The sequence below is a fragment of the Pollachius pollachius genome (genome assembly GCF_949987615.1).
Source record: "Pollachius pollachius genome assembly, chromosome: 14".
NCBI lineage: Eukaryota > Metazoa > Chordata > Actinopteri > Gadiformes > Gadidae > Pollachius > Pollachius pollachius.
The window spans coordinates 6,434,742-6,449,144 of NC_136947.1; the positions used below are offsets into that span (position 1 = coordinate 6,434,742).

The 14,403-nt window shown below is 41.7% G+C and overlaps 1 protein-coding gene across 1 annotated transcript; it reads left to right on the forward strand.

Annotated features, from left to right (window-relative positions):
• Positions 1-8,131: 8,131 nt before the first annotated feature.
• LOC307086102 (aquaporin-4-like) lies at positions 8,132-11,963 on the forward strand (the record flags this gene model as incomplete). Its single annotated transcript, XM_079751154.1, has 5 exons — positions 8,132-8,187; positions 8,568-8,997; positions 9,118-9,282; positions 9,634-9,714; positions 11,688-11,963. The coding sequence occupies 5 exons, from the start codon at positions 8,132-8,134 to the stop codon at positions 11,961-11,963; spliced, it is 1,008 nt and encodes a 335-aa protein (XP_079607280.1).
• Positions 11,964-14,403: the final 2,440 nt, after the last annotated feature.

The following is a 14,403-nucleotide window of genomic DNA, read 5'->3' on the forward strand; positions in this document are numbered from 1 at the left end:
CACTGTCACGTCATTTAATCTATTCATTCGTGATCTGGGACACGTAATTTCAATTTTTTCGTGCCAAAAAGCACAAATTTCAGATAAAATAAACATTAAGACATAGGCCTACGATTCTAAAAAGAAGAGATGAAGCGGCTACCTTTTTTTCCGTTGCAGTTTGGCTACAGAGCAGCGCACCTGCATTAAATATATCCGTGAATTGTCACAATTTCTCAGAATCAAAGGTGAAAGTAGAAACGGGTGGCCAAAAGCTATCATATTTTTAGTTATCACAGACAATTTTTCTGTGTTTGTGTTGAAAAATCTTGAAACAAATGAGAAAAATAAACAATAAATTATCTGTAGGCCTACGGAGCTCCATAAGGGACATTAGGGAGAACAGTCCCGGACAGAACATTAGTTTGAAAGTTGTGCTTAGTGACACGACAAATACTTCCAATGAAATACATGAGTTTGAAATTTGTGCTTTTGGCACAAAAGAAATTAAATTACGTGTCCCAGATCACGAATGAATAGATTAAATGACGTGACAGTGTCACGTATTTCCCTGAGACTGGGTTGCAGTATCACATGAAGACAGTAATCAGAAGATATTGACAACACAGACGTAAACCCAGTCAACAGTCCACTTCAAGGACAGGTCAATGCAAGCCTAGGTTTACCCACAGTCAAGTATGACATCTAATGCCTTCTACAGTTTTCAAATATAATGTAATATATGGACAGCAGCTTAGAGTTAAAGCTACTTTCACCCTAGGTCGAAGCTGGGATATATTTATTTTTTGTGGCAAAGTATACATTTAAACGGCTAACTAATCTGTGCATTACTAAGCACTAATAAATCCATGCACATATGGTAACTTGACACTATAGGAGCCTTTGGATTGGCCTATTCTGGTATTCAATATAGACCTTCTGGATAGAAGTGTAGTATTACTCTGGCATGGAAGGTGATATGCTTATATATTTAATCAAATATGGAATTATACTAATTAAGATTGTCTAAAGGGCATAAAGCCACCATAAATCTATAAGGTCACAGGCAACACCGGAAAGGATAATGTAGATATACGACACATGCTGAGGTAAATCTATATAAATTAACTTAACCCGGCTGTGCATATTGCAACCACAGGGGGCGCCAACGAACCAAATGTGTATATTGGCTAAATGTGATATTTAATTGGAGGGATTGTACTCACACTGTTCCACCATCCTATACAATCCCATCACAATCATACACATTCTGTCATGGTCACAGTTAAAAAAAAATATATATATATATATATCGTTAATTTCATTATTTGTATAATAATATATGTTCTATTTTCATTATTATTATTATTTTATTTATTTTTAGATTCAAAATGTATTTTTCAAGAGAGACCTGGCTGAAAAAGGCAGCCATACCAGAAGTTACAAAAATACAGAATATAACAAAGAAATATATAGTAATAAAACAAATTATAGTAACGCAGAACAATTCCATTTTGCATTAGGTTGCGCTTCCCTCTGTTTTATAACCATGAACTTTGATTATTTTACTAATGACATTGTTTTTGTATTATGGTCTGTTTGTGTTCTGAGATTCTTTAACTGTCTCCCCTAATTCTTCCTCCAATTAACGACAACGATTAATTAAAGGAATTCGACAATTCTGCTTCCTAGCATTCTTGACTCTAGTACTACTGAATATTTTAATGCCTTGATAGAACTCAATAGAACATTGCAATTTAACAATCAGGATTATTCACACATCTCAAAACACATGTCAAGATCATGTCAAGTTGTTTATATCCAACAGGCATGCAAATCTCTAGGTATTCCAAGAATGAAGAGAGAGATAGAGGAGGTTGGGGGAGGGGAGAAAGATAAAAAAAGTGAGCCTTCGAGAGATGGAGGGAGACTCACTGATGTGCATGTTTGTGGTTGAGACTGTGTACAGTGTACAGCCTATGGATGGATGATGACCAGAGCTGACAATTAATGGGCCCCCTGTTTCAGGCCGCATGAGCAGACACTTTCTCTAGCCTTCATTTACTTCAATGAGAATCAACACAAGGCTCTCTCTTCTTTCAAGTCATCTCTCAGGCAGGGGGTCAGGGCAGCCGGCTCCCTCACGTGAAGCCTCTTTATTATATAATGTGTGTAGTGTTTGTCGAGGTGGGCATGGGGGGGAAAGGTCTGGCGTGGTCAAAGCTAACAAGCTATAGTTCAAACACAAACCTAGCCCGAGTAATTGACCCAGAAGAAAAAAACAACATATTTTTTTAATCAGGTAAAGTTTTATTTCTCTGAAAGAGTTCGTTCTATTTGAAAATGGATTTGAGCTGGCAAAGACATATTTTGAAATAGTAAACGAAAAGAAGAGCGAGAGTAAAATGATGATGCATGTTGGGTGATTGGATGGTTACTAACTGATTGATATATTATTGTTTGGGTTATTTAAATAATCAGTTATTGCTTTTTAATAACACCATGCTCCAGCATTGAGTAATGTCTCTTAACCTCTAATATAATGATAAACTTATACTTAAGATTAGGCCTTCCTAAGATATTCTCTTTAACTAAAAACTATTAAACAAAGTACAAAAAATTACAAAAATAGAATCTGAAGTAAAAACCTAAGTCTGGAGGACAACTTCTTTAATCAAACATTGCTCTTAACATATCAACACGTTAATCAACTGCACTGTAAATTAAACACATGCAAATGTGGAGAGTTAGGGCAATCTTTTAATTAGTAAAGGATTGCCTCCTCTGATATGTGTGTGACGCCTGGAGCTACTGATGGAGTAGGATGCGAAAGGAGCTAATGATGCCACTGAGGAACTATTTTAAAACCATTTATGTACAGTTGCTAATTAATAGTCAAGTTTATGTTCAGTAAAACAAAAATCTGCCTTGTGGTCATATTTACCATTCTAAATAACGGCACTTCCACGTCTTTATGAAATCTCTGAGGTTTCTTGAAAGTGCCATATCTCAGTATAAATATATAATTATTTTTCCATATAGCTTGAGAGTCAGCGGTTGCCAGGAAGAAGGAAGAATGGGGCACAACGAGGAATGGGGGGGGGGAATAATGATTGTTTACTATCTTTAAAAATGTCTTCCAGGTTGCATTTTCACAAGCAATCTCATCCTATTGGCAATAAACATTATTATTATGGAAGGTTGTTGTTTTTATTCTCATGATGGTCTACATTGTCCTACAGTGTGTCAGTGTTTTGTTACGAAAGGCTGTACCTTAGTTAACCATTAGACAGAGTCAACGTCGGACTGTCCAAATAAAGCAAAAAGGGTGGAGAGGTGGCTTACCTTACCGCTAGTGTCCCCAAGGCAAGGTTATTCATAAGGAAACTTGCTATCAACACACTAACAAATACATGTGAACAAAGTAATGTGTTTAGCTGATAAAGAATGTTGAGATATATGTGAATTCCGTTGTAGAGTCGATGCCATACTTGGTTTCCTAAATAGAAAAAGCCAATAATGCGTCACACAAGCAGCTCTTGAGAAAATGATTAACTTACGGAAATGTCTTGACCTTCATTCAACAGTTGTTTCGAGTCAAAGTAATTTGGAAATGAGAGGAACATTTATTTATTAAACTTTTTACCAGGATGAAGGCCTATTACATAACTGACTTTAGTTAGTTATTTTCAGTGCAGGGGGAATAACCAATGGCACAGCTGTAATAATAATAATAATCCTACAATAATAATTGATTTCATCCTATACTCTTTTACCATGTATATGTACTCTCTTTATCGGTTACTCTCTTTATTGGTTTCTGCCCTTACTCCACATATGCCCTCCTCTTGTTCATGTTCCAATCCTTGTGTTTTCATTGTTTTTCATTGTTGACGTGAGAGCACGAGTTAGTTCACCTGCCTTCCCCCAGAGAGTTTTCCTTAGGGATTAACAGAAGAATCCTCTCCCAATCACCTGCATGTGTTTTAGCTGTGTCTTGTGTAGTTCAATTTAGGTATTTTCTGTGTTTTTTTACGCAGTCTTAACTAGCCTCGCAGTATGTTACACAGTCTCTGTGAAGTATTTTCAAGAGACTTTTTGAGGTTATTTGTTGGGGTCATCTATTGTTTTTTTAGTTGCATTTTTTCTTCAGAGCTGTTTTTGTTCTTTTTTACATTTTTGGGTTGACATTTCCTGTCTTCCCTCGTCTGTTTTGTTCGATGACCTTTGTGCGAAGATAATGTTTTGTTACGAAACATTTCGCCTCAGAGTTTGTCTCTGCACTTGGGTCCCAATAGCACTCTAAAACAATGTCCTTATTAAGTATTCCAACCCTTGCAGACTGCTATGAGCAACACAACATAGTTCACAGAACAGTAGGATTAGTTCCTGAAAGAAATCTAAACATTACTGCAGGAGAACATGAATGTACACTGATAGGCTAGATCTTTTAGAAAGCAGAAAGCTTGATTAAACCTCACCGAACCGCAGTCTGGATGTTCCTTATCACTGGAACCTCGGGAGCAGTTGGCCATGCTGATTATGCCCTTTAAATGCTGTAAAGACAAAAATATTTAACACTATCCAAAAGCGAATAATCTTGAGGCTACTTTTTTAATGATTCATTCATTGTTTTTGTTATACCAATTACATTATAAACCCATGTGGCGATTCCATTTAGAATATCTTTGAAATAGCTCTCTCTTCATTTGCTTTGAAGGAGTGTCTTCTCACTTATTTTTCATAAGAACAACAAGATGTTTAGTCATCTGCCCTGTATGGACAGCTCGAACTCATGGTCTCGGAGAACTCTTGTCTCTGCTTGCTCCCTTGAGTGGGTAGGAATTCCCTGTTTGTTGTGAATCAGCAATCTCCACATAACAAATCCATGGTTGACTTGTACATCTAATTGAAACAAGACATTTCAATGAAGTCATGAAAAGACCAAACTGGTCCCGAATGGCAGCGTACTTGACTGCAGCCATGGGGTCAGATCACGGTACACGAGACACTCCTTGCACTTGGCTTTGTTAAACAAAATGATTGGATGGATCATGAGAGTGGCATGCTGAACATCAACACAGGTGTCGAAACGAAAGAAAACAAGAAATTACATGGCAACAGCATGTTACAGAGTGTATCTGACCCAGAGGGGCCAGTATATGTGAGGATCGTCTATCAGCCTGCCAAATCACATCTTCTACGGGCGTAGATGAGCGGGTAACTGAGTTGGGAATTCACAGGGCCCAAACGTGTTGAAGGGCTCTTGAAAAAATCTGGGATTTAAAATAAATTATAAAACAATATATAAATATATTGAATCCAAAGGGTGCGAGACCTATAAACAGCTATAGGTTAGCTAGGAATAGCATACCTGTTACAAGCTACTTTCACACCGCCGCGCAGCAACTCGCCGCCTCCATTCATTTCAATGAGGGAAGGGCGGCAGAGGGGAGGCGGTTACAAAAGCGGCTGAAAACCAGGAAGCGGTTGCCGCCCACGTGAACGCGCACAGATTTTGCCCTACCGCTCAGCTTTCCCCGTGTTGAAACTTTCGGCGGCAGCAGCAGCAACAGCAGCCGCATTTGAAAACGCCTGGCCCTTCACACCGCCGCGCTGAACCCTCCGGCAGCGAGGCGGTTATAAGGACGGATGCCGCGCGGCGGTGTGCAAGCACCTTGATATGTTGGGTCGTAGCTCAAAATTGTGCTTGTTTCCAGGGCTCAGAATTTTGCATTGCGCCCCTTACCACATCACGGATGCAATGTATCGGGGAAAAGACAGCATGGCGGGCCTGGGATAACCATCGCTCACGTCCAAATTTCTTCTCATTAGAGTTGGTCTACATGCAGAAACCAGAGTGTTTTGTGTTTTAACAGTAAGAGCTGCAGTGCTGTCAGGGTGATGAGGCCAGACGTGTTATCTTCTCTCAGGAGTCTCGTTCTCTCCAGAATAACCCCCATCACCCGCTTCTCCAAGCTTGCGTCATTAGGAATCCAGCAATGGTAGCGCAGCAGAACCTGAAATAATAACATGAATTCTGAAGTGTTGAGGGACTCCAAAACACCAGCAACCTGGGAATAAAAGTATTGTAGCGCCGGGGCTAGGTTTGTTGTCTCTTTTTATACCACTGCTATTGATTGCTGATGTGTTCCCATCTAGGGCTGGGCGATATGGGCCAAAATGAATATCTCGATATTTTTTTACTATATCTCGATACACGATATATATCTCGATATATTTTGAATCTCCTCTAGAGCCCATCATAAATGCTCGAATCAACCATGTCTGGCATAATGTACTACATGTTATAATAATTCGAGTATTCCTGAAACATAAGTCTGCATGTAGATTACATGAAACAACATATTTTTTAAACTCATTTGTGCTTTCTATTGGAAGAATTTAGAACTTGCACATAAGAAAAGGAAAATCACAGCAAGTTAGATTTACCAACACAGCATTTATTAAAACCGTTAATTATTTTCGAGCAAAAACAGAGCTCAAAGCCGTTTTTTGTTCCACATCTTCCTTTCGGTAGCCAAACCACTGTCAGACGACGGATCCTGTACTATTCTTTTTTTGAAACCAAATCCTCCGTTTCCATCATCTTTTCTCTCTCTCTCACTGTTCTCACTCAACGGTAGGAGATGAGTGACCGGTCGCTGTTGTCACTCACCGGTCGCGTGTGTGACGTCACACACGCGACCGTCACACACGCGCGTAGAATCCTAGAATCTCGCGGGGGGAGTGAGTGTGTTTAATGCATATGAGTCTGTGAGGCAGAGAGCCACAGGAAAGAGCGAGAGAAGGGAACACAACGACTATGCCGGCGGCGGCAAAAAGAAACATTACGTGCCAATTTGTATTCGATGTTCGCGACAGGGGCATTTTATACATCGCCTGGAGAACATCTCACGATACATCGCATATATTCGATATATCGCCCAGCCCTATTCCCATCATGTTTTGCTTTAAGAGGACAGTTAGAAGACGGTTAAGAAGACAGGAAGACAGTTAGTGAGGAGAGTTCGTGAAGGCGGTTAGTAAATGTTAAGCTCTCGGTTAAGTTAGGTTTGGTGCACTCTTGGAACGTTACAATAAAGCCACCGAAAGAATATCACGCCTCTGCTTTTTGATATTGGCCACAGTAGGTTATCATGAAACCAAGCAGGACTGAAATCTTGAGGGGCCCAGTAATTTAATGTTGTCTAATGTGTTTAGAAAAGATGGGAATAATGTGAGCATGGTTAAATCACAGAGTAGGAGGCTATTCATGCTTGCATAGTTGATGACCAATTGATGTGTTGAGGAAAAACGTCCTCCATGACAAGGCAGACACGTAACGAACAACATGTCTTTTGTCTTTTTGTCTTTTTTTCATGTCGATTGTTTTATTCTGATAGCTACATACGTCTAGTGACATCTTCTACGGAGTTAATTGCATGGTGATCCATAGGTGAATCACTGCCATCTGATATATGCATGAGCATGCCAAAATAGGCTGCACACAAATGAAAAGCCCACATATGCAAGATTATTAATTAATTTGTATTATTTTAAAATATCATTCATCAGCAGATAATTAATGTAACATAAAATGTACGTTCAACCCATAATATACAGGCCTAATAATAAGTTCATAGTATTCAAAAGCTATTTGCTCATTGAATAGGACTAGACTGTATTATCGACATAATTGAACAGGTGCAGCGAAATAATTGCGTCTATTGAATGAACAGCTACATTACTAAGTAGATATTGGGAGTTAGACCTAAAGACCTCTACCCTACATGTAAGAGGGTAAGTTGAGGACATGTGCTGACGCCTCGCTGTGTCTGTGGCACGGGATCGCTTTCTGTTTCCCGGGCCGTGTTACCAGTGGCACTTGTTGCGCTGCTGCCAAACGTCCCATTGGCTCCGCCTACAGGTCAGCCTCCTTAATGCTCAGTGGGTGATGCCCGGCGAGTACTTAATAACACCCCAGCCAGACGTGATCCTGAGACGCTATCTGCTAAACGCATTCTTCTGACAGACTGCGCCTGTGATCTGCTTGCTTGTGTAAGTAACCGTGCACTTGCGAATTGTAGGCTGTAGCTTGTAATTAAAGGGGGGTTGGCTGTTTGTTAAGTGTATACAATAATAACACCTCATGAAAGAAGAAAATTCGCATGTAAGTGGAACAGCGGGAAGGAGGTCGAGCTTCTGGTAAGTTCAATACACTATGTTTATAAGCATATTCAGGCTGTAGGTTTGTAGTGTGTAATCCTCATGTTTAAAGGTTGACATTGTGTGAGCCTGATATGGCTAAGACTAGTCTATCATTTTTTTTATTACAACTGTCACACTAATCATGTCATCCTACCCACCATGTTTAAAGAACGCTACGTTTGCTGAAATTGTAATGGAAAGTCAGTGGCTCAAATCCCTGGTGGTGCTATAAACGGTTGTGCCCGGGAGCAGTCCCTTTGATAGGGTTCAGTACATTTCCATCCTCACTCTCCGGCACCACGAGCCACCACCACATAACTAGGCTAATCATTTCTCTCATTAGTTTTCAGTTTTTTTTATTTTTTTCCCCCTGCCAGGAGGAGGGTTCTCGTGTCGCGGTGTAACTGTCGACCCATCATGGTCGCGTTTAAGGGGATCTGGACCAAGGACTTCTGGAGGGCCGTGTCGGGGGAATTCCTGGCCACGCTCATCTTCGTCCTACTCGGCCTGGGATCGACCATCAACTGGGGCGCGGCCGAGCGCGGCACCCCCTCTCCCCCCGCCGACCTGGTGCTCATCTCGCTGTGCTTCGGCCTGAGCATCGCCACCATGGCCCAGTGCTTCGGCCACATCAGCGGCGGCCACATCAACCCGGCGGTGACGGCCGCCATGCTGGTCACCCGCAAGATCAGCCTGGCCAAGGCCGTCTTCTACGTGCTGGCCCAGTGCCTCGGGGCGGTGGTGGGCGCGGCGGTCCTCTCCCTCGTCACCCCGTCGGCGGTCAAGGGAGGCCTGGGTGTGACGTTGGTAAGGAAGCCAAGGACCCCCCCCCAGATGCACACATGGATGGATGTACAGTAGAGCAACCGACCGCGCGTTGTATATAACTCTCACAGCCCTCAACCTTTGCGCCTTTTCTCTCATAAGGTCAACCCCACGATCTCCGTGGGCCACGCCCTGGTCGTGGAGCTCCTCATCACCTTTCAGTTGGTGTTCACCATCTTCGCCACCTGCGACCCCAAACGCACCGACCTGGGCGGGTCGGCCTCCCTGTCCATAGGCCTGGCCGTGGTCATCGGTCACTTGTTCGCCGTGAGTATACCGAGCGATGAGATGAGGTCTCAGCTTGCAAAGTATCAGTGCGTCGAGTATCTTCCTGTATCATCCGTGCTGTTGTCGCGCAGCTATCTCTGCATAACACCGGCGTGCTGCACATCTTCATTAGAGTCGTTACCGTTGCATGGCAACCGTCCTCTGGGGGGGCGCTAGCTCTGATAGAACCCCTCGCAGAGAGCCGGCACTTGATTCTATTCCCCAGACGCCGGAGAAACACCTGCATACACGCATGCTTTGCTTTTCTTCTGCCCGAGCTAGCTGGTCTAATGCTAATGACTTTATCAGACGCGTGCCCACACAACACTCTTGATTTCTCTTACGTCACAGATCCCTTTCACCGGAGCCAGCATGAACCCGGCGCGCTCCCTCGGGCCCGCGTTAGTGACTCTGAACTTCAGCAACCACTGGGTGAGAGAAACCCCGTTGAGTGGGAGAGAGAGAGAGAGGGACATCGAGAGAGATCTCTGTGCAGTTTGAAAAAGCATACAGTATATTTCTATTCCTGTATTTAATTGCCAGGCCTTTTTACTTTAGAAGTGGTTTGTTTGTAACTTGTAAAATGTGTTTACAAGTTATAGCGTTACCCAGACGGATCATATTTCAGTTCAGGTATTGGGGTCGGCAGTTATTACAGTAATCTTGGAGCAGTGTGTGATTTTATTTATATTTTTCAAGGGTAGCATAGTGTACTCTACTGGAAGGGTGAAACTTAGTAAGGTCAAAGCAGCAGCAGCAGCAGCCACGCCGTCTAAGATCTGTGAAGAGAGGTTTGATTTATCATGAACACTTTTTGGCATCTTTTCAAAGTGTAAAGACGAGAGCACTCTCATGATATGTAGGCATCTAAGCTGCCTACCAACCAAGTCCTCATTGAGTTTTAACTTTACTGATGCCCTTTAAACAGTATGGAATCGCTGATTGATGGCTCCTCTCTATTTTAAACTAACATGACAAACTTTAAAGGTTGTCATGTTCCAAGGCAATGATTCTCCCTGAGGGACTGGCAGACGTCTATGTTTGTGTGTGTGTGTGTGTGTGTGTGTGTGTGTGTGTGTGTGTGTGTGTGTGTGTGTGTGTGTGTGTGTGTGTGCGTGTGCTTGTGTGTACACAAAGTGTATGGGTGTGTGTGTGTGTGTGTGTGTGTGTGTATGTGTCTGTGTGCGTGCATGTGTTTGTCTTGAAGCAACTCCTTTATGCTGGTGTATTTCTAAGTATTTAATGTAATTGGCTCCTTTTGTATAATAACAATGATATGCATCATTGAATAGTTATATCAATCCAGTCGTTACCTCGTTCATGTTTCGGTTGAGTATTAATGAACATCGATTCTCATCGGGAACAGAGCAGCACATTGTGTTTGCCCAAAACGTCTCTGATTTATCACAAGAACAATGGGCCCTTCTCATATCATTGCATAGGCAGGGTTAATATATAACAATAATGGTGTAAAATTAACAGCCATTAAGGGTGCATTCCATTGAGGTATGCACCGCTACCACCACTGAAACGGGGTAAGTAACCTCCTATTGTCTTTGGTGGTCATGCTGGGTTCACCTTTCTCAGATTGAGAGATACATATTCCAGTTACTGATTCATTTATTAATGCTGCAGGGGGGAAATGACATTGCTGTAAAGCCCATGCAGGTCAATAGGTGCAGGTGTGTACACCGAGATGTTGAATCACATTGACCAACGCCATTTTGGAAACAAAGCGAACATCAGAATGTTTGTTCATTTGTTGGAAGTAATATTAATCTAGGAAATAATTGCCATTATGCAGAGACATTGTTCTGTTTGAAACTGCCACATAATTGTACCATGCGAGAGATTCATATCTCTTTTGAGACCCTGCAAAAGAGATAGATATATCTCTATATATCGCTGCCACATCATTTCCCATGTGAGACGTAGCAAAGCAAAGGTTTCATCAGCGTGAGTTACGCTAAAAAAGAAATTCAAACAAGATATATATTTCTTTTTGAGACCCCTCAATAGGGCAGAGTATCACCACCCCTAAATCCCAAAATGGATTGAATAGGAAGCCCTATACAACCCATCTATAAAACCCATCTGGATTTTATATCATATACAATCCAGATGGGTTTTATAGATGGGTTGTATAGGGCTTCATATTATGAAGCCCTATACAAGCCATCTATACAAGCCATCTCCAATGTATAGGAAACCCTACACAACCCATCTGTAAAACCCATCTGGATTGTATATCATATACAATGTAGATGGGTTTTATAGATGGGTTGTATAGGGCTTCATATTATGAAGCCCTATACAAGCCACAACCCATCTCCATTGAATAGGAAGCCGTACACAACCCATCTAACTTGATAAGGTCCGTCCCTTCCCCCCCTCCCATCCTGCAGGTGTACTGGATCGGACCGGTCCTGGGCGCCATCCTGGCCGCCGGCTTGTACGAGTACCTGTACTGCCCCGACCCGGAGGTGAAGCAGCAACGGCTGCAGCAGTCCATCCACAAGGACCCGTCGGGGATCTACAGGGAGGTGGGGGTGGGAGGCGGAGCCTACGAGGGCGACCACTCCCCCAGACTGACGATGAAGCCTAGCTCCTCGGAGCAGACAGAAGAGGAGAAGAAGAAGGGTTTTGTGGACCTGCCCGTCGAAGCTATGTCTTCTGTATGACTATCAGTGGAGAAGGAGACCAACCTCTGAACACTGAAGGAACCCAACGGGCCTTAATATCACCTCCGGCAGCCATCTTGGTTCCAAACGTGCTTGGAACCAAGATGGCTGTAATCACTCAAAACAAGAAGACCCTTAAGTGCTTTGGAAGGAGAAGGAACGATTATGGTCCAAATCTGAGGATATGTAGAGGCTATGGAGTTGTATAGCATTACCAATGTATTATGTTTTGGGGTGGAAAAAAAACTAAAAACCATGACAGCTAATTTCCTGTAAACCTGTTCTTCAATCTGACTGTTAAACTTGTAATCTATCTTGTTCTTAATCCCCCATTCCTCAGGTTTAAAACGCCCCGGAAAATAACAGTTTAACACAACTCTGACCGCGTGATGAGATATCAGGGAACTATGCACCAGGGCAACCAATGAGCTGGCGTCATAATGGCGAGTATGAATTGAGATGATGAAAATCCCCCCTTGTTATTTTTGGATTACTGTCACTTAAGGTGTGGATAACTAATCATTTATAACTGTTATACCATAGCTGATATTTTAGACAGTATAGGCCCCTGCACATATTTGTTTAATGCATATTAGATTTCACATTTCAATCTAAATGTTTTTATACTATAGCCTAATACGTATTTATCTATTGATTGTTGTTAATCCGCATTGCACAGTGTGACTGGTAGATTATTGTTATAGATTGAATATGAGCATACCTGGCTGGATGTATTGTTTTGTTCAAAGGATTTTAAGGTAAGACAAATAAACTATTTATTAGTATGTGATTGTTCACTGAGTTTTTTAAGGTTGTGTGTGTGTGTGTGTGTGTGTGTGTGTGTGTGTGTGTGTGTGTGTGTGTGTGTGTGTGAAACCCAGTCTCACACCAAAATATGTAAGCTATGTTGGTCGGCATAAGCTGGCGTATAAATTTATCTTTTAATGAATAAATGACTCACTGGGTTTGTGTTAATTACACTTGACAGTGAACTGTTAAACTCATTGTGCACAATGTACCATATTTTCTTGTGATAGCGACATTCTTTCTTGTTATATCGACTTATATTTCTCTGTAAAGAGATCTTTCTTTGACCATTGATCATTCACTTCTAAAATGTATCTTGTATCATTGTGAGGGTATGACAATATATATTCTCGCCCATCCCACCTTGAATTTAATATACCATCTAATAGATACATTTTTCTTACTATGATCAAATGGAATGGACTGACTTTTTCACGAAACACGTTTACAGTTTACAGTAGGGTGGCGGTGAGAGATAGAAAGATGAAGAAGGATGAGAAATACATCATTCCTGTGGTACTAAAAAATGCACTTATAATCAACGTTTTTATTGGAAGAACACCAAACGGTTCCATAAGAACACAACTTAGCTCAACGCAAACGCAAAGACAATGATGAAATCTGAAATGTGGTTTCAGTGGTAGCAGCGTTCACATCAATCGAATATATAATATTAAAAGTTCATCCAAAGTTCAAACTATCTTAATATCGCCTTCTCCACTGAATAAAATGGAGGCCATTCATGTTTTGTTAACTGATGGCAGCGTCCATATAAATCACAAGAGCAAACGATACAAAACATAAAGTTATTTTATCAATTTTCTGGCAAGGCCTGAAAGAATCTTCTACACAACAACATTCTATTCAATCACCGAACAAAGATAATGAAAATAAAGTACAAATTTTATCAAACCCATTTGAATGAGGAAACTATTGTGAAATATTGCATTCTCCATTAAGGGTCAGATAAATGCCATCTTGTTTGTTTGTGCAGACAGAACCTTGAAAGTCTAGTGACGTTTTACGCAGTTCTATAGAAAAGGGAAGGCCAAAAAAACATAGGCATCTCACAATTTTAGAGCTGTTATTGCAAAACAAATTCATTGTCCGCTGTGGACCAACATAGCCATTACAAGTTTGTGTGTGTGAGTGTGTGTGTGTTTGGGTGTGTATGTGTGCGTATGCGTCCATGCATGCATTTCTGCGTGTGTGTGTGTGTGTGTGTGTGTGTGTGTGTGTGTGTGTGTGTGTGTGTGTGTGTGTGTGCGTATACAGGCCTATAAAGTGAATACATAGTAGAGGGAAATGGAGACAGATCAATGAATGATGGTCTCATATACCCTTAGACGGAGCACGTCTATATGTCCCTGTGGTCAGGCCCTGATGACTATTTCCTGTGAGGTACAGCCCCCCAGAATAGCACTCTGAAATCACCCCCCATCACCAGAGAGCACAGGGAATTACTCCTCTTAGATGAAATGTTGCAACCATGCCTCAAAGAGACTGCCACTAGTTTTTGAGAGCACATACTGTTACTGTCATTTTTGTCTTTCAAACAGCCATCACTTCTTCCCCGCCTCCACACACATGAAAAAAAAGCACAACACATAAAAAAAGCACGCACGCCAACACG